Source organism: Archocentrus centrarchus, chromosome 23 (genome assembly GCF_007364275.1).
Source record: "Archocentrus centrarchus isolate MPI-CPG fArcCen1 chromosome 23, fArcCen1, whole genome shotgun sequence".
In the NCBI taxonomy this organism is placed as follows: Eukaryota; Metazoa; Chordata; class Actinopteri; order Cichliformes; family Cichlidae; genus Archocentrus; species Archocentrus centrarchus.
The window spans coordinates 9,208,583-9,229,305 of record NC_044368.1 but is presented as its reverse complement, the minus strand read 5'-3'; the positions used below and the strand labels follow the sequence as shown (position 1 = coordinate 9,229,305).

The 20,723-nt window shown below is 40.6% G+C and overlaps 1 protein-coding gene across 1 annotated transcript in view; it reads right to left on the bottom strand.

The window, feature by feature from the left end:
• The window catches only part of anks1b (ankyrin repeat and sterile alpha motif domain containing 1B), a 251,122-nt gene that overhangs the window by 38,174 nt on the left and 192,225 nt on the right, over nt 1-20,723 (bottom strand). Inside the window, 5 exon segments of the mRNA XM_030720755.1 lie at nt 6,903-7,055; nt 8,393-8,434; nt 8,436-8,492; nt 17,667-17,681; nt 17,683-17,774. Coding sequence (XP_030576615.1) covers nt 6,903-7,055; nt 8,393-8,434; nt 8,436-8,492; nt 17,667-17,681; nt 17,683-17,774 — 359 coding nt within the window.

The following is a 20,723-nucleotide window of genomic DNA, read 5'->3' as shown; positions in this document are numbered from 1 at the left end:
CTCCCTACAAATGTTCAAAAACCTCTGACCTCTCACACAAACAGCACTTGTCTAATGTGAAGGAATCCAAGGTAACCACCAAATGTTGAACAGTTTTTTTTTTTCTCACTCATGCTACTAAAAAATGGTTAAACTGGTCCCACTGAGTAATTCATGAGTCGCTTTGGTGCTATAGGGGGAAGCAATTTATCTGAGTGCATTCTGCAGAATATGATTTGTTAAATTTGATCAGTGTAAGAAACTCCAATTATAAGCAGCGTGTGAAAACTTACGCAGCCAATTTTAATAATGAATTCCTCTAAATTATTAATATCAATTTCACATTTTAAAAATTAAAGTCTGATTTAATGAGTTTTCATTTCAGGTCTTTCAAACTTTTGACTCCTTTGTTACTTTACTTTTTACTGAAATGTCCCCAAATCACAGCCATAAATAATTGCACATACACTGCCTACATTACGTAGCTGTAGATAATATTGTTGACCTTTATGATGTAAGACTGACATTGTTTTGGTTCCCCCTGTTCTGACAAGAATGGTGACAATATCTTGCATCCTATTACAGTTCCCTATTATTTGGTTATCTTCCTGGTCGCTCAGTGTTATTAATACTCACTGTTAAATTTGAATTAATGTTGAATTAAATGAATTAATTAGTGGTTGTTTGAGTTGCTGCTGCCTTCCTATGAGCTCAAAGCAGTCTGGCCATCTCTGACATCAGCAAGGTATTTTCACACAGAGAACTGCTGCCCAGTGGAGATTTTATATATATATATATATATATATATATATATATATATATATATATATATATATATATATATATATTAATTTTTTTTTGTTTGTTTTTTCCCCTGACCATTCTCTGTGGTTCTGTGGGATAATACCAGAAGATCGGCAGGTTCTAAAATACTCAGACCCATGTCGCTTGAATTCTGGTGATTTTTTTTTTTTTTTTTTTTTTTGGATGGGTGGGGTCCTCCATATATTTTCAAGCTTGCTATAGATCTTATCACATGAATAATGACAAATGTATAAACAAACTATATATTTAAAATGTCTGTGTAGGTTCTCAGTCATATGGCTCATTGTAGTCTCAAGAGCTTGAAAAAAAGGCAACTGGACTTCTTATGGAGACACTTCGCCTCCCATCCAAGAGGCTTCTTCAGTTCTAAAACTAAAAGGTGGAGAGTCCCAGGTATTTAAACCCTAGTGGGGTTTGTCCCCTTTCGAGGTGGTTGCTGACCCACTATTGATCATGTGTGTCATCACATGAGCCAAGGTGTGGGGGGAAAAAAAAAAAGACACGGGTCATTACCATCAGGGGTTTTGGGCAAAACCACTGTGAGACCTTGCCCAACCCTATCATGTAACCTACTGAGGTCACCTGAATAAGCTGTGACTGGGAGTTGAGGTGCCTCGGAAGGGATCTCAAGACTGTATTGTAGGTGGCTGATAACAAGTCTGTATTATGCAGGGATTTGCCATTTTAAACATTTCTTTTTAGTATGTTTAAAAAATGGATACTTTGAAATGATGTTTGGTAAGATGTAAAATATGTACAATAGCTGAAATTGATAGGGGGAAAAGATAGATATAATTATTATTTATTGGTGCCTCAGTAAAACTAAATCTAACAGTTATCTTGGCCCAGGTGTAACTCAGAAGACACAATCTCCTCCAATGTTATACCACAGTTACTCTTGCGCGCATGCACGCACACACGAAATACTGCAGAAAGAGAGATGCACCTGCTCTCTGTCTGCAATGTATTGTGCATGAGTGTGGACCACCAGGATTAAAAGGTGTTTTGAAATACGCTGCTAATCCCACAACAGCAGGAATCCACATGTGTCCAATTGAAAGGACACACACACACACGCCTATACCCTCACCCACACACACACTTGTATCCCATTTTAAAGCACTTCAACAATGCTTCACACTCCTCCCTCATCTCCATGGACACCACTGCATCTGTTGCCCACGGCAATTACCTGGTGATTACATGAAAGCAGTGTCCAGATTCATTTTTTTTCCTCTTTCTTTCTCCCTCTCTCTTTTAACACTCCCCTTATTTCTCTTAAAATCATACATCCTTCCTAATATCACTTTATTTTATTCTCCCAGTACAATACATCTTTCTCTACACCATCTCCTGACAAACACACACCTCTCTCAGGTACAGAAGTGACCTCTCCATGTCTCTAGAGACTACTTCAGTGACAGCGTACTGCTGCAGTGCTGCACAGTCTGTACAGCAGACACACACATACACTCACTCCCGGTCAGATGTACTCACATGAGATCGATAAGACACACTACAACCATGAGATAAGGCCAGGTTCACAGTTTGTCTGCAGAGGGTAACGCTTCATGTTAATGGACCCGTGTCTTCATAAAAATGCTATTAAGATGATTCCTTGTTATGTATTTCAGTAGTTGTAGGGAAAATAATGTTTGAGTCTAGTAACTTGTGTTGAGATTAAAAGCAGTTGTTTTTTTCCCCACTAGTGATGCTTCCTCTGGAAATCAATGTTCCATTTAAGCCATAGTAAAGGCTCCTTTTTGATTAAGTTTAAATTTAAATTTGCAAAGTTTCCCCAGCCTTCATATATGCTCAGTTGTCCAGTACCCTGCAGGTATCTTTACCCTGTGTGGATGTGCACGTTGGGAATGCTGAGCAAGGACAGACTACTGAGTAGCCCTAGACCTAGTCTCTGTTTTGAATTACATGTTTTTAAGACTTTCACAAAGTAACAAAGCTCAGCCAGTTGCAGTGATTTCCCCACCATATTTCACTGATGGCCATCCTTTTATATTTTGATGGTTTTCTGTCTGCTTTGTTATACCTAATTTTTTTTATCTTAATATGACAAACTACACAGTGACTAGAGATGTGAGTTAATGAAAATCTGACTCATATATTCTTTTGTGGTGAACCTAAATACTAGTGTTAAGTTAAAAATACTTCCTGGCACACTGTGGGTTAAATCCACTAAATTTGATATAGAAAATCTCTCTTTAGAAGTGTACCACTATGAGTGTTAAATACTGTCAGTTCTTTCTAAGAATGACCTGATATAATATGAAGAAAAGGAATTGATGATAAAACATGAACAGCTTCTTCTTTTGCCTGCTGTCTTTAGGGGTGGCCACAGTGGATCATCTGTCTCCCTTCCCCCTACACCAAGCACCCTCCTCCGTCACATCAACCCTCTACATGTCCTGCACTAGGGTTTAATCCCGGGATCCGGGATTCCCGGGAAATGCGCTCGGAACCATTTCCCGTTTCCCGGGAAACGTTAGACGGGAAACCGGGAAAAAAGTCGCGCGCGTCGATTTGACTTTCAGAAAGAAAAGAAAGCTTCAGAATGTTAAATTTAAGGAAATATTGAGAGAAGGGTTCGTTTAATGCGAAAAGCATTACTCTTCATTTCAGGCACGTTCAGCCTCCGTTTAAGGCTTCAGCCTTCATCTCAAGCGTTTTAATAGAGGTATTACACAGTTGTACTTTTTTCCTCTTTAATTTGTTGAAATCGTAGGCAATGTGTTTACCCTAAGGTATTTTGTATTATATAATTTTATATTATTATATATTGTTATATTGCATTATATAGCCTATAAAATATGCCTGCCCTGAACAATAAAGAAATATCTGTTTAACTTCGAGTGTTTCTTTTCCTCGTTTGCAGCCGCTTACTAACAATCATGAATTAGGATACGGGCCTAATGTGTGAAGAAATTATCATGAAATAGATTGCTTTAACATATTTCGCTTTTAAAATGGAGTTGAGTAAAATGTATATTTTTTAGGCTATAAGGATTGGCCAGTTTTTCAATAGACGATTCACAGCGAACCTACTTTAACCCTCAGACACGGTATTATAAATTTGCCAAGTCGTAGTGCATTACTCAAGGCCCTGTGTTATGTCATATTATAGTGTAGTACGGTAGTTAACTTTTCAATGACTATTACAGCGTTCCACTGGTGGAGATATAGCGCAACAGATGTCGCCACGACAGCGTGGCTGAGCCTTTATCAATGCTGTGGAGATGAACCGTATTGTTTTGCACCAGCAGTTGTAAAATATCTTGGTATAATTCCATGTACAATGGAGGAATATTCGAATTATATTTGTTAAGGGAGTGTTGAGGAACGATACAACACCGCATAGCTCGAGCACTCCAATGTCGAGATGTAGGTTTTATTGCGTTAATCAAGCCGACGTTGCCCCCTACTGGGCATAACAGGACATAGCTGGAAAGCTACCTCTACAATATCACAATAGGTTAAGGCCGACACAGGCTACAGAAGGCCTAATTAAAATAAAAAAATAAATAAACTTTTTCCCGGGATTCCCGGGAAATGGCTCGTCATTTCCCGGGATTTGATTCATGTCATTTTCGGGAAAAATATTAAACCCTATCCTGCACTACATCTGTGAATCCTCTTTGGTCATCCCCTTTTTCTCCTTCCTTTTTTCCAGCAGTTCCATCTTTAATTTCATTGTCCAATATATCCACTATCCAAACCATGTCAACCCTGCCTCTCTAACTTTGTCTCAAAACCACTCAACCAGAGTTCTGCCTTTGATATACTAATTTCTAACCCTGTCCATCCAGGTCACACCTGTTCTTCATCTCTTGCTACCTTCAGCTCCACCTCCTGTCTTTTTGTCAGTGTCACTGTCTCTTTAAACCATACATCATTGCAGGTTTCACACTTTAAACCTTCCCTTTCACTCTTGCTGTTATCCTTCTGTCAGATGACCTCTGACATTCATCTCCATCTACTCCACCCTCCCGGCACTCTCTTCTTCACCTCTTGTGCAAAAACTGGAACTAAAACCCAAAATAAATCATTCGGTAATTTTTTTAGACCAACTAGGAAAAATCACTTTATCCACAGCCTTGTTTTTTTTCACAGTCATATGAATAAGTGAGGCACCATCTCCAAAGCATTGCCACAAAGTTGGGGGCAGTACAGTCCAAAATAAAAGTCTATGCTTCATCATTAAGTTTCCTTTAATTGGAGTAAACCGTGCCTGGCCCGAATTATGAAAAGCAATCCGAGGTCTTTTAGGGACATGCAGTACTTTTGGCCATACTGTGTACTTGGGCAGCCTCTAGTGGTGTCACGGTGTGCTGCAATGCAGTTTCCGTTAATTCTGAAGATTTTTTTAATTCTATACAATATTCATATTTATACGCACAGATCTAAAATGAATATGGATCCATGCATGTCATACATTTATGCAAAAACATAAACATGTAAGAATGTATTAACAGTTTAACTGTCTCACATATGCATCCAGATACACACACATAACACACACACACACACACACACACACACAACACACACACACACACACACACACACACACACACACAGAAGTGCAGCATGTGGGCGGTATCCCCGGCGCTATAAAGCATCTTGCATCCCACATGCTTATATAACTCCCTCTCCACCTCCTCCAGCTGATCACTCATCACTTATCCTCCGCAGGGAAGGAAAAACTCCCCTTCTCACTCTCTCTCATTGAAATCAGCCAGGCAGGCACCCCCTGCAATTGAGCATGATTTTGTTACACTCGCAGCATCAAAGAAGCAAATCACTCCAAAGAGATCAACCTTGAGTAAACTGCATCTCCAAGTGAAGTTTTTATGTTGGTCAAAATTGAATCATGAACCTGGACTACACAGTGACAACACAGGAGCTCAAATGTCAAACCTTCTCATCATTCACCCTTACTAATATTTACAGAAAGAGATAATTCACCATTCAGTAGCTGCTTGTGTTTTATCATTGCAGATATCAGACCAGAAATGTCTACTCTGAAACGACGAGCTGTTAGGACAAAAAAATAAAAAGAGGGTGGGGGGTGGGGGGCAAGAAAAAGAAAGTGAGGTTATGATATAACAGCTAAAAATACACCTCCCTCCTGTTTGTATGCTCAGCACACATTGCACAGTAATGAGAAGAAATGCCTGATGGGCATTCTTCACAGAATGCCCTCTGCATCGACTTCAGCCTTGTTCTCAAGTAAGAAGCCAAAGGACTGAGCTCACATAGCTACTGAAGTATGGCTCTCCAGAGTGCTATTTATTGAGTAGGAGATACAAATTCACTCTGCCACCAAGGTGAAAAATGAGGGCAAGGACCAACAACCATTCAGTTCACAAAGCACCAGAGTTCAGTCAGAAGACCTATAGATCAAAGAAGATTGTGGTTTCCTTCTGCAGTAATTTGTATTTGTGGTATGGCTCTGTTCAGGCTCCGCACCCTTCACTGTGCATTTATAGCAAGCCACAGGTGGGAAGAGTAGCCCAAAGATAAAACACAGAAAAGAGAATGACTTGGTGGCCTGCCCGAACCAATACTGCTTGATGCGTGGCATTAAAGTCCTTTTCACAAATCTGACTATTGGTTGATGGAGTTTGAACATATTTCCATGGCTTTCTCCACAAATCTCTTAAAAGAGAAGCAGCCAATGCATTCATAACTCTCTTACCGTTCTCATCTGTGTGAACCTTTAAGACCGGTCTCAAATTTATGGTTTCATTTAAAAAAATAATAATAAATAAAGCTCAGAAATTCAGCTGAGCCTTGCTGTTTTAGCAAATGTTCCTGGATGAAATAGTGAATTCTCTGGGCACTATTTTCAGCTGTGGATTGATTTTTGTTGTTATTTTTTCTTGTGCTTCGGTGAGTATTTATGGACACAGACTCAAAGTAAACTAGAGTGCTCACGCTCTTGGGATAAAGTAACAAATCACCCAGTGGCTAAATTAGGTTTTGGCTTCCCATTTAATCCTGTGTCCTTTCATTTGATTTTATCTTTTAATATGAGCATTTTTAGCACAGTAGGAGGAGGTGACAAGAGGTCTGAGACTTACATTGATGAGCTCAATCTCCCAGATCTTTTTGACCAGCTCCATTGAGGTGTAACCATTGACAAGGAAAGCCTTTGTGTAGTCACCGAGCTCCAAAGACTCCAGCCACTCTGCCACTGATGTGGGGTTGTTGCCATCGTATCCAATAGGTCTCACCTAAAAAGGAATTGAGGAAGAAGTTCATCTTTCAAGTTCACTTTTTATTACTTTTCTGTAGTTCTGTTTCTTTTCCCTGTATGCTCTTGTAAATATGAGGCTGTGAGCATCCTTAAGACCTGGAACTTTATTGCATAAAACAGCTGCTATCTGAAGCAAGATTTGGTGCAACTGCTAACCGCCTACATACCTCTTTCTGATTTATCGCATTTATATTTTATTATTGTGCCACGCGTTTTTCCGAGATGCACTGCATATAAAAGGCTTTCCACAGTCCAGAAGGAGACAGGTGAGAAAGCTAAACGAGTACGTCCCAAATTTCTGCAGTACAAAAAAAGCAAACATGAACACATCTGTCGAGAAAGTTCATAAAAAAACACCAAAAGCAGAGTCGGTGCTTACACTGAGACACTTTGAGTGTAGCAGATAATACATAATTCATTCACTTTTCTTTTGAGGGTCAAAACTGCTTCAGAGAGTTGATGTTGCTTCAAACAAGCATCCCACAACCTCCACCTTAAGTTGAGCATGTGTTCGCCTACATGTGTCTGCACAAGTGAGAGAGAGAGAGGGCAGACAAAAGTTAAAAGGTTCCTTATCTTACAGTGTTTTGGAAAGTTTATTGGGAATGAGAGGAGCAAAATGCTGACTGGAGATCAAAGTTTTCTTTGGAGTCTCTATAAAGCCTGCTCATCTCCAAGCTCTGACTCTCCCCTTTCTTTTAGCTCTCTCTGCTGCAGACTCCCTTCTTCTGCTCTCACTGTGTGCAGCAGAGCACCTTTGATCTTACTTTGAGTCTTGCGCACTTACACAAATGTATTTGACCTTGCTAACGTATAGCAACAGCCAGCAAAATGTTTCCTTTAAATCTGTATATTTTATCCTATTTGGCCATCAACTTCTGCTGTCTTTTCTGCAACAAATGTCAGTTCAAAGAGTGTCAATATGTTTTTATTGAGTGGATTTTCCAGATATGAGAAGGTATGGATTTTGCCGTTTCTCGCATCATTTAATTTTATGTGCTTTCAAAGCTGTGATAATGCAGCTCGGTGCACTTTTCTCTGAATGGCTCTACTTGGCATCTGTTCAAGTGTTCAACAGAACATACAGAGCGAAACCCAGCCACCCACAGACAGTTATATCACACAGAGACACAGATTAGCAGAAGATTTGCTGAAATTTGTATTTATAAAAAAAAAAAAAAAAAAAAAAAAAAAAAAAAATGGGACCAGAGTGCAGCCCGGCTCAAGATCCTCTCCTTAAATCTAGTCTAAATTGACTAATATCCACTTTGTAGAGTGTGTGATATTCTTGTGTGAGTATGTTGCAGCACTGACCCTGGGCAACAGCCGTATAGCCTGCAGGAGACGCTGTCTGTGTGGCCGAGTTGAGGATTCCAATTTCCAGTAGGTCCTGGTCCTCCACCACATTGCTGCCCTGTAAAGCACCAAATAACAGGCAGCGTTAGTAAAAAGCAAGAACCAACAATGCTCTGCTGCAAGATAACCTTTGTGGAATTCTTTGGCAAAAAGAACAGCAGCCACATTTCCATTATCTTCCAAGTTTTTAAAACACTTCACTTCTGATACTTTTAGCCTGACCCCGTGTTTAGCACCGCTCTGATTTCAGTTTGCAATATCAGCAGCTTTTTATGTTCAGTGCATTGGCAACGCACTACAAGTCATTATTCTAACAGACATACAATGCAGTTTTCACACATGCACTGCAAGCCCTGAATTTTCTCGACATCACCTGATGGAGCTGCATGCAAGAACACAAATATCCACATTTATTGCATCTGACATTAGGTGGTTTATTGCAATCTGCCAGCTTCCAAGTGCAAAGTCTGTGTAATGTCAACTTGAAAACAGTGCATGTAATTGTCTAGCAAGCCAGTCAGTCAAGTGTCTGCCTCCTGCATGCTTTACCCAAGCAGCTGCCTCATCTAAAGCAAAATTAGTATTTCCATTAGTAAGAAATATCAGTCTGAGTTTATTTAACTGCAATATCATAATAGATATTATATGGTAGAATATTCTGAAACATGCAAACCTACTCATACCTCTTAAATTTGCAGTTTGTTATTGACACAGCTATCTTGTTCCCTCTTCTTTTTTACATTGATATGAGAATGTTTTAACTACAGATTTGTAACAAGAAGGTATTGTGCTTTTATGCAGGTTTTTTACTACCTGGGATATTAATACCACACTATTAAGAAAGCTCACACCAGTGGTAATCGTATAGTTGCTGTAGTGTACTTCTCAAAGCAGTTTCATTCAGACCTTAACATTAATATATCCAGTTCATTCCTCAAACAGTACTCCATGTAAATTTCTAAGCTGTGAGGGAAAAAATATCACAGCAAACACAACTAAGAAAATAAGAAACAAGTTGGTAGACAGCAGTAAGATTTTTTAAGACTAACAAGAGCCTATATGAGTATCACACAGCCTCACCTTTAATTAATCCAATGGGAAGCCATAAGAGAGCTATCAGTCATTCTCCCCACTAGAGACAGAGAGGGAGTTTCATTGCAGACAGATAATACAGGAAGAAGAGATGCGGTGTGCAGCCAGACAGCTGTAGTACCGAGAAGCAGCGACTCAGCCAGAAAGATGGTCAGAAATACAGATTGTGACAGAAGTGAAAAGTAAAGAAAGGTAATCACCAAAATGATGGTAGAGAAATAGGGCGAGGAGAGGGACTGTGTAACCAGCCTGCAGGCAGTCTCAGGGCCATCTATACACTCGCAGCACACACGCACAGCGCTCACACACTGTGGTAGGATTACATTGTCATTCTCTCCACATCTTCTTCCTGTCAAACTAATAAGAACTAACTAATAACACAGAAGATAAGGAAAAAGAACACAGGCAGATACAGATATCTGCCGTTGTTCTCCATCTTGTTTCATTTCTGTGTAGAAATCGACTCTGGGAATACTGTGCCCTCGAAAAAGGACATTTTGCTCCCTGGCTGTGACATTTTCATTCAAGGTATGCAATTGCTGCAGTTTCGTTTTCACTGCAGCTTCCTGAAGAGTTTCTGTAGTCATGCACGAAACACGCTGCTCTTTATGGCTCTCTTATGCAGATTCCTATGCCAGTCTTCGTCCAGCTGTGTATCTGCTAATTGCATCTGCTTGTATTTGCATTCAGGAAGGAGGCAGTGTTCTTCATGCTGAATTTTAAATGGCTTCCAGGAAAAGTCCTGCACGATGACTACTGCAGCACTCAGGTCTGTATATGCTAAAGTGAATTTGACTGTATGCATATTATGGTCTTCAGTGAGTTAAATAACAGGTGGGTACCATTTTGTAAGTTGCATTAAAAGACACTGTAAACCTTCCCTTCAATAATAAAGAAGGCTCTAAAGATCACTAAATAATGTGGAAAAATGGGATGTACCTGGGACCTACAAATAACAGTAGGCTTTATTAAAATATCCTTTTTTCAAACTGCTAAGTATAAAAGTATAAAATTCTTTTAAAGCTTATGAATTAAGTTTGGGACTTTGCTATTTTATCCCAAATAAATCCAGTACTGAATTAAGTTATTTAACCTAATCCTTCCACATCTCGGACTGATCCTACTTCTGCTTTGCGTTCAACCTTTGAAAGATCACGTGAAATATGCAAGTTACAAACACAGATATAATTCAGCAGCTGGCAATGTAGCTACAACCTGATTTTCTTTTTTTTCCTAAACAGTTTAAAAGATATTTTAACTGAAAGTTTCTGACTCCTGAAAATGATGTAATGTGATTAGTTGAAGGATTTAGAGCACTGGAAAGCCCACATTGTATAAAAAAAAAAAAAAAAAAAAAAAAAAAAAGCCATTAAAACTGAGTGATGTGGCTCCAGGCCTTTCAGTAAAACTTTCTCTCCAGGGCTCCACCAGCCTGTCAGTGTACCTGACAGTGAAAACTGAGGCAGCAGATGATTGGGCTCATTCTGTGGCTAAACTTATGGCTTCCGCAATCTCTTCACCAACTTGTACGCTGGGACCTCTGTGAGAAGGAGCGCAGTTCATAGATCAGCTCCCAGGCTGATTAATGGAGCGCAGAGCGGAGCTACAACTTCACAGCAGAGTAATGATTCAGAGTCGGAGCGGAAGTAGTGTGTGTGGTGTGTGTGTGTGTGTATTCAAAAGCATAACTAATTGCTCCCTGTTGGGAGCAGAGAGATGGGGTTCCTTAATGGTTGTTCTCTCTCCCCAAACCTATTTTGTCCTGTTTCCCTTTGTCTTAACATCATGCTTGCCTTATGTCTGCCACCCTCAAGCGCACACCATGGATCATAGGATGAATATCACACAAATACATCAACACAACTACAGTTAGCATAAATAAACAAACCAACTAATGACTCTTGTTTTTTGGCAGTGCTTTTCCTCCTCTTGCATCTACTGTTTATCTTTTATTCTGGAGGTAAACAAAGTTTTTGTGTTATGAACTGATATGCAGGACTTGTGTGAGCTCTAACAATCCATTATGCTGGTGACTGGTGGTTTTAAGAAGAGTTGATACGGTTGCTGTGGCCTGCGGTTATTCTGTGATACTCAGACCACACAGCTTAACAACTGTGTCAGCGAGGGCAAAATCTCTAAATGCAGAAATTAAAATCATGTGCAGTAGCAGGGGGTTGAGGCTGAGATTAGAGATGGAGCAAAAACTGATAGTAGTGACGACCATTATCGGCACCACAGGCCTGGGCGTGTGCTACAAATCATGCTCGGCCTACCGCGCCTCTTGCTCTCTGTTCTTTTCATGCCTGCGTCATCCCTCGGCTCTTCTCTCTCATTCCTTTGCCATCCTTCCCCGCTCTGCTTTCAGAAGCTTTCCTCTTTTCTCATTATTTTTGCCTCGCTCTTACTAACTATTCAAACCCTCTCTCTTCTCTGTCCTCACTTTCACTTTTAGTCTATAATTCATATTCCTTTTGGTTTCTTTACAAAAGTTGTTGGTCTTAGATTTATCATCTTCTCCTATGTGAAGAAGCAGCGACTTAAGTTTCTACAACTTTGTGGCAGTATGAATTTCTGTTCCAGAATAAATCCCTTCGTGAGCACTATTAAATGTAACCACCTTATGAATTATGGATATGAGATTGTATTATTTCTAATGTTGTTTCCTAACTTCCCTTTGATGAGAAGCTCAGGGTCAAATTAATTCACTAGCTTTGCAGCCTGTTTTTTTTTTTCTTTTCTTAAAAGCAGCTGCTGTTTCTTTATTACGCACGTCTATTATAATGCTTTACCTCTTCATTTCTTTCATTGGAGCCTCATTCTTCTGCAGCCTGTGTCTTTTATCCTTTTATTTCATTGTGTTGAATGAAACTAAATAAAAAGCATCATGATTAAGGAATTTTACCGTACATGGCGTTCTTTTGTATTAGTGGTGTATCTCAGTGACTCCACAATCAAACGGAGCACCGGTTTATGTGGCACTTAGTGGGAATTCTCTAGTATTTTCTATCACAACGGAGCTTTTAAAAAAAAATCTGGCCTTCTTCATCTGTACTGGCATGCTGTGTGTGTGTGGGTGTGTGTGTGTTGTGTGTGTGTGTGTGTGTGTGGTGTGTGTGTGTGTGTGTGTGTGTGTGTGTGTGTGTGTGTGTGTGGTGTGTGTGGTGTGTGTTGTTTGATTGTTTAGTGGACTGCAATTAGAGGACTAAACAAGAAGAATGGGCTTCCTGCCCCGATGATCCCATAAATATGAGCAGCTGCTTTAATTCTCTCACTAGATGCATTTGCATCTCAGGAAAACATATGAAAGGCTGCCGCTGGCCGTGATGAACAACTGGAGAACAGTATATATCGCAGACTCTCCAGTGCCCCTCATTTTTATGAAGCATTTCATCGTCTTTCAGCTCCCTCTTTTAGTTTCACAGCCACAACTTGACCATTTAGGTTCCCTGCGCTCGTTGGCATAACTCCTGGACCAGGAGGCATCTATTTGAGTGAGGAAGCCCAGATACGCCCACTGTACATTACCCACCCAGCAGCAAAAAGCCACTGGCGAATGTAGCAGGTGAGTACTAAAAAAAAAAAGCTTTTTAAAAAGGTAGGAGAAAAAAAAAAAACAGATTCAGAGGAGGCAAACAGAGAGTGACAACATACATTTGCCAGGTGGCCATTATCTGAAAATCTATTTAATGTATGTCTTGTACACCCTGTCTGCCACCTGTACCGGGTCCAGTATCGCTTAATAAAATAATTTAAAAATGCACTATATTTGTGTGTGGCACATTCACAGAAGAGGCCACCCCATGCTACTGGGACTACAGCAGATGTAGCATGTGTTGTGCTTAATTTCTGTTGCATGAAATTTGGTACTGTTCCAGCTGAGAATTTTTAGCAGAGTTAATAAATCAGTGTCACTGGCCTCATTGTTGTAAGGATGTTATTTACTTGCTATTTGACAGCTGTGACTAGGTGAGAGGTAAAACTGTCATTACTTTCCAACATTATTTCAAAACTCCCTCTGGAGGGGCGATGAGGATAGGGAACCTTACCGTATCGCAGAATTAGCCTGCAGCCACAGTGCACAAGGTTGTTCATTGTGGCCTCAAAGGTTTTCTGCTGTTACTGATCAGTGTTTGGATGTAACACATTGCTGTGATCACATTACTTCACTGCTACTTGCATTACACAAGTTCTTTAATTATCATGTTACTCTGAAGCTACTGCAGAAAAGGACACATAAAGGGAGAAAACTATTCAGGCTGCAAACACAACATTGAAACAGGGATTTGTACCGATATGTGGACGCATGTGAGGTTTAATATCTGTTACCTGGTGTGACTGACAGTGCATCTTACTTTTATGCTGCAGAATAACACAAAAGTGGTGTAAAGTATGCAAGAATTAAATAAGTAATGCATTATTTTTTAATTAAAAAAAAAAAAAAAAAGGAAGGAGCAATGTGTAGAATGAGCCCAACACTGAGGTAGTTTTACAGACTGAAATGTCAGCCTTGGGATTAACAGTTTAAGCTACCAACAAGTATCTAATGAAGAACTGTTTAGTAGCTCATTCGGCCAGTCAAAGAGCCCAAGACAAACATGAGGCTTTGTTTAGACGCAAACAAGCTAATGTGAGTCAGTGGAGCACATATATTCAGCTCCTCTGTCGTCTGTCTACTCCTCTCATATGTCTCTCTATCTTTAAGTGTTCCATTATGTGAGAGTCATTAAAATGAATGCGATTAGTCTCCATCAGTGTCCTTTGTATAAAATACTGTCTCTAATGGTCCGCTGTGTTCCTTGCCATTTGAACTCAATCCAGCTGCACTTGTCCTCTGCTGGGTGGTTAAGGTGACCCGACACGCTCATGACCCCCATTAGCAGTAAATGACAATGGCTAGATTAGGAATGTTCCATACTTAAATATGGAACATTAATGTCTACGTATATGCATGTATACATCCCTGCATAGGGACTTTCACTGTCCTACACTGACACAGATCAAAGTCTGGAGGGCAAATTTAATTTACAAACCAATCAATTCTACAAATGAACTGGCCTTGAAATGTGAAAAAAAAAAAAAAAAAAGCTTGGATTTTCTAATATGCTGAGCTGTGGTTTGAATCCTCATGCCAGTCGATTCCCCATACTGAGTGAAATGAATTTGAACCTCTCCTTCAAGAATCCAGTCAACCATTTCAAAAAAAAAGGCTGCTGGAAAAGCCAACATAATGCATGTCGTTTGTGCCTCAGTGGCATTAATATCAGTTTGTGGTGGACACTGAGTTTTTTCTTCCCCCCCAAGGTGTAAAACACTAACAGCCTTCTTGTTTATTCATGAACGATGAAAAGCAGATACAAACTCCACTCAGCATGTGGGGACACCGACGAAACTTTAAGACCCGGAGAAAGCGTCACTTACAAAGGAGACTTTGAAGTTACTCTGATGTTTGCGAGGCAGTTTCATCTTAGCTCTTTTCAATATTAATTGTATCTAAAGGCGTTTCAGAGGAGACGGCCTGAGCTATTGAGAATCATTTTAAAGAGGGGTGGGGGGTAAATCCAGGAAAGCAGATAATCCCAGAGTCTCTCAGAAACAGTGTTAGTGACTATAAACTAGGGCAAATGAGTGTAATACAGATACATAAACGGTGGTGCACACCTACCTGCATTATATAGAGAGAAAATACATGTGAGCTAAAAACTAAAAAACAGCTTATGTGAAGAGTCTGGTGACGTTAACCGTTGCCTGGACACTAACAGCTGCTGCAGTGACTCCTACCTTCTGCTCATTAACTTACCTACCACAGGAGGATGTAAACAGGAAAACGTTATGTTCCACAGACATCCATGACACTGAATTTATTGTGAGAAAATCAATTTATATTAAATTCCAATTCCAACTAGAAGTTGTGCTGACACTGCGGATGGTAGGTTGGTTTAGTTATTTAAATTCCTTCACTTATTGAAGATAGAGATATTAGTTCTGAATTAATCTGATGTCAATAAAAAAAATTATCAGCAAATATCTGCTATCTTGCCATCATCACTGCCATCGGCAAATTGGACTAACTTTTGAGGATGGCTAACTAGAACAAACTAAGACTAACAAGCTCTCTAAAATTGCATGTAAAATTGGATTCCTGTCTCTCTCCATCCCAATACTGTTGTTCATTTTCAGAGTGCAGGCTCACTTGTGGTTTCTAGGAAGTCAGAGCCTTCAGTTATCTGGCTCCTGTACAGTGGGTTCAGGAGACGGACACTCTAACTTGTAATGCTGAAAACCTTGATCAAACTTATAGTTTAAAGATTCATCCATTGACCCAGAACCATACTTTAGTTATGCTGCTATATGCTTAGACTGCTAGGAGACCCTCCAATTATAGACTTTTTCACTCTGCATGGATTATATGCCACTCTTGCATGTCTTTTGTCTCCTCTCTCCTGCAGTTTATTGTTCATAGTCTCTCTCTGTGCTCCTTTTTCCAGTCATATCTTAAGCCTTATAACCCACCTGGTCACGGCAGATAGCTGCCCCGTGTTTAGACTGGTTCTGCCGAAGGTCTATTCCTGGTAAAAGGAAGCTCTTCCTCTCTGCTTACAGGGGCTCATCAGATTTTTGAGGCTTCCTCTCTAATATTGTAGGGTCTTACCTTACAATGCAACATCCCTTAAGCTCACTGTTTCTGCTAACTAGTGCTAAGTAAATGAAAACTGAACTGAACTGAATTCATGTGACACATCAGATAAAGGGGAAATTGATATTATCTCAATGGACATAATGACTCTATCATAAGCTTTGACTGTATTAAAGTTGTAGACTGATAAATTGCATATTTTAAAGACACAGGCACTGTAATTGCCACCAAGTTTTAATGCTTTAATGTTATGCATTTTTTATTTATATTTTGTCTGTGCTCTGGCAAATACTCAAAATCTTATCCCAAGAAAGAGAGAGAGAGCTCAGATACACATGATGCTTAAAACCAATTAATTTGCATTAAACACTAATAGAGTTTAACCACAAGATAAACTGTGACCACGTGTGGGAGAAACACACAACAGAGAGATGGTGTGATTTCATCCTGTTGCCAGGTGGTAACTAAAGAACAGATGCAGGTCACACTGAGGTAGGACCAGAACACACACACACACACACACACACACACACACACACAGACACACACACACTTATATGCGTTCATAAACACATACACAGATACATGCAAATATTGTTAGCTAACCTGATGTCACAAATGCCAACATTAATCTGCATTCTCTCTTCTGGATATCAAAAAGAAATAATACACTGTAACTCTATTAATATTAGAGAACAGGACCCCCCCCCCCCCAAACTCTTCTAATCTGCCATTTTTGAGCTATCAGGCCCCCTCCTCCCCAATAGTAATAATAATCTCGAACTCAAGAGAAACTCATCCAGTCAGCATCTCTCTGCTTTGTCTCCTATCTTTCTGCTTCTGCTGCAGTTTTTCTTGATTAGCATCATCGCTTCTCCTCTGCTTTCCCTCTTTCTCTTCATTTCCTACTTTACTGCTCATCCCTCCCTTTCCCATGAATATCAGCCTCACTAATACACGCATGCAACATCAAAAGAATGTCCGAAATGACCCAGCGAGTTTCTCTTCCTACGTCATCGGTTAAGAAGGGTCCATCGCATAAACTAGAGGAGACGATCAGTTTGCATCCAGATCCACAGGCTACAGGTGGTTGTGCACACAGTTTTTTCTCTGTGTGCAGTGTATGCGTGCAAAAAACATGAAACAATTGGCATTTCAGCATGCATTTCCGTTGCAGTATGAGCATGTATGTGTGCAGCATGATGCTGGAGCTGGATTTTTTGCTTGTGGTAGAAATGTGATGTAGGATTTCTGTGCGTGGGAGGACCTCACATGGCATCAGATGGGAGAGGCAGCAATGATGGGAAGGGAAGAATGAGGGAAAGGGAAAGAAGATGATACAAAAAGGAGGAAATTCGATAAATGATACAAAGATCAGAGTGGTGGAGAAAACATGCTGGTCATGCAAATCCCTGCACAGAAAACAATGAGATGATGAGCTAGAGGAGGCAGAGAAAGCTTGAAGGAGGTCTTTTTTTTCCCCAAAAAAACACTCAAAACACTCACCATAAACTGGACGTTTGTCGAATCCATTGGCCAGCAGGTGGTTCTCGTACTGGACCAGGCCGATGGAGTCTAGCCACTGGCCCACTGACTGCAGCGGGCAGCGGGGACCTATGAGGGGGTGGAGGGGCAAACGCTTCAGTAGGAGTAGCCATCCAAGCGGTCTGGGTAGCAGCGGCAGTCCGGCTGAGACAGCTGGCACTGCCACATCATGTTGTGGCGGGCAAAGTGGCTGTCGAAGGAGCCCGCATGCTTTTGAAGAGTCTTTTGGCAAGGCAGCAAAAAGACAAAGATGAAGGGAGGGCAGGTAGAGGGGGGGGAGGGGGGGGGAGAGAGAAAAGAAGGCTAGGCAAGGGGCATGGTGATTATGGAGGGGGTCAGCATGCAAGGGTGCAAGCAGGTAAAAGTGGAGGTTAAGGTGCCCAAACGCTTCTTTCTCTGAATCCAGCCGGAGGAAAGATGGGAAGGGGCTGAGGACTTAAGTTGTATCCAGAAAAAAGCTCTGTCACGGAGGTTAAATCCCTGCCAGAAATGGGTGATGGATAAGACTGGAGATATAGATCCGCAAGCAAAAGCGACTGTGTGTTTGTCGTGCACAGCACAGCAGCCGCTTTCTTTTCAGCTGTTGCGCTCGCTTGGCTGCTCCCGGAGCGCGCGCGTGTGTGTGTGTGCGCGCGTGTGCGCATAAGTGTGTGTGTGTGAGAGAGAGAGAGAGCTGCCTGTGTTGTAGATTTCTCTTATCAAGTACTCCCACTCTCATCTGTATGCTTCTGCATCCTCCTCTCTCTCTCTCTCTCTGTCTCTCTCTGTCTCTCTCTCTTTTCCGAGAGCACTGCTTTCCCTCCTTCGTTCGCTTCACTCTCTCAGCTTCTCTCTCTCGCTCACTTTCCTCTGTCTACCTCCAGTCTCCGTCTTCTCTCAGAGTCGATCATCACCCTGCTCTCTCTGCCACTCTACATAATCTGGCTCGCACTGCTGATAATAGTCATGCAACATCTCCAGCTTCTTGTCTGCAAGCTGAGCTGCCTACGCTCATACCAACACCATGCTGGCTGTATCCATGCAGCCACAAATATGCACGCACGTTTGTCTGTGTGTGCACGTGTGTGTGTGTGTGTGTGTGTGTGTGTGTGTGGTGAGAGAGAGGTGCTTGTGGTATGTTGATGCGGGGGGGAGAACTGGTTGTGGCATAAAACTGGATTTCTCTCTGTGGTAACCCTAGATAGAAGCAGCTTTGCTTTGCAGATGACAAGAGAGAGAGACAGAGAGGAGGGGATCAGGAGGTGGAGGATGGGGAGTTAATACAGGGAGAGGGGGATGAATGCAGTAAATAGAGATGACTAGTGGAGAATTCAAGGTATGCAGGTGAGGAAACTGGCAAAACAGGGGTTTTATGTGCACAAAAAAGTTACATTTTTCATGTAAGAATCAGGCATGATCTCAATCACTCACACAACCACCCACATGCTAATCAGATAAATACTTAAAATAACTACAGCAGTCCTTATTTCATAGTTTTGGCCATCATTTCTATCAACAATATAAAAAAAAAAAAATTTCTTAGCTGACAATGAAGTAGGAAGTCAGTTATTAAATTTTTTTAAATCTCCAACCCACTAACATTCAATAAAAATTACAACCTAAATAGATTTTCCTAATCTAAAAAGGCAATAATAATTTTTTTTAAAGATTCAAATTTAATACTACTATTACAAACGGCTTCTTATTTGTACTGCTATCCTGTCTTTTGTTCCCTTATTATTTCTAGATTTACAGCATTGCCATGGGGCGGATGGGGGTGGTGGTGGAGGTGGGGGTTGCCCTGGTCTGTTTTCTATAATTGGTCTAGCTGACAGGGTCAATGCTTCGATTTAAGTTATGCAGGAGCCAGTGGGAGCTGAGCTCCTATAGGGAAGGATCAGAACAATAAAATCATAGATCTGTGGCAGTTGCATTACTAACAACCATTATTTCATTCACAAATAATGTATTTTTAATGTGATAAGCATTATGTCTGTTAATGAGATCAACAAGCTAAAATAATTTTTTTCCTAAAAGATCTATGCACAGTATGATGTTGTGTGAATGCCATTTTACCACCAGGGGGGACAGCACATTATTATGCAAGCTTTCCCTGTTAAAAGCACACAAACTATAGACCGTATATCAAAGATGGATGTAGCTACCCATTGGTTTTTGAAGCACCAACCTGAAGCATACACATTTTGGCTGCAGCCATGTTGTTTTGTTTTGGTTTTTTTTGTTTGTTTGTTTGGTTTTTGTGGAGCCCAAAGTGACCATATTTGGAGTAGAGAGTTGGAGCTCTAAGTTACTACTAGCAGGCTTTATTAGCAATCTCCTGTCAGACCGTAAATATGTAACACGCAAACACAAATACATGCTAATTAGTGCTTAGTAGGATTGTAGCAAAATACTGGAAATTCCCTTGCAAAAACTGAAGCATAGACCTCTTCAGCAGGCTGTTAGTACAATTAACTAATATGTTTTTTGTAATTACTGCACTGAATTCAATAATTGCATTACAGTTATTATGTCCGTACACAGGTTCTTCAGTTATCTGCATAATGGGGAGATAGTAAAGAAACATTAAACATGCCTTTTTCTTCTTGCACACTTGCGCTACAATCAGCTGATTTCAGTTTTTGTGCAGGGAGGAGGAAAATGATGTCATAGTCTACAATTTGTGAGGAGTCAAGATATAGACATTACTTGTAATGGCACAGTAGGAACATGCAACCCAGGACAGAAATAACTGTATTATACCGCTAATAGAAAATGTTTCTTTACAACATGCTAATATAAAGCTAGCAAGGAACCCTGAGTGACATATTACAGACTGTATGCTGACCCCAGTCCAGCAACCAGAGCCTGAGCTTCAGGTGACAAAGGTCTGATGAGCAGTCAGGCTTGAAGCATTATAGCCTCCACTTCTACCTGTACATGTTTCTACAGTAGAATCACTGTGGCGCTCGTTTTGAAGTCTCTTTGGGCTGGTTTTCAACTTTGCACAGTGTTCAAACTTAAAGACTAAAAGAAAGA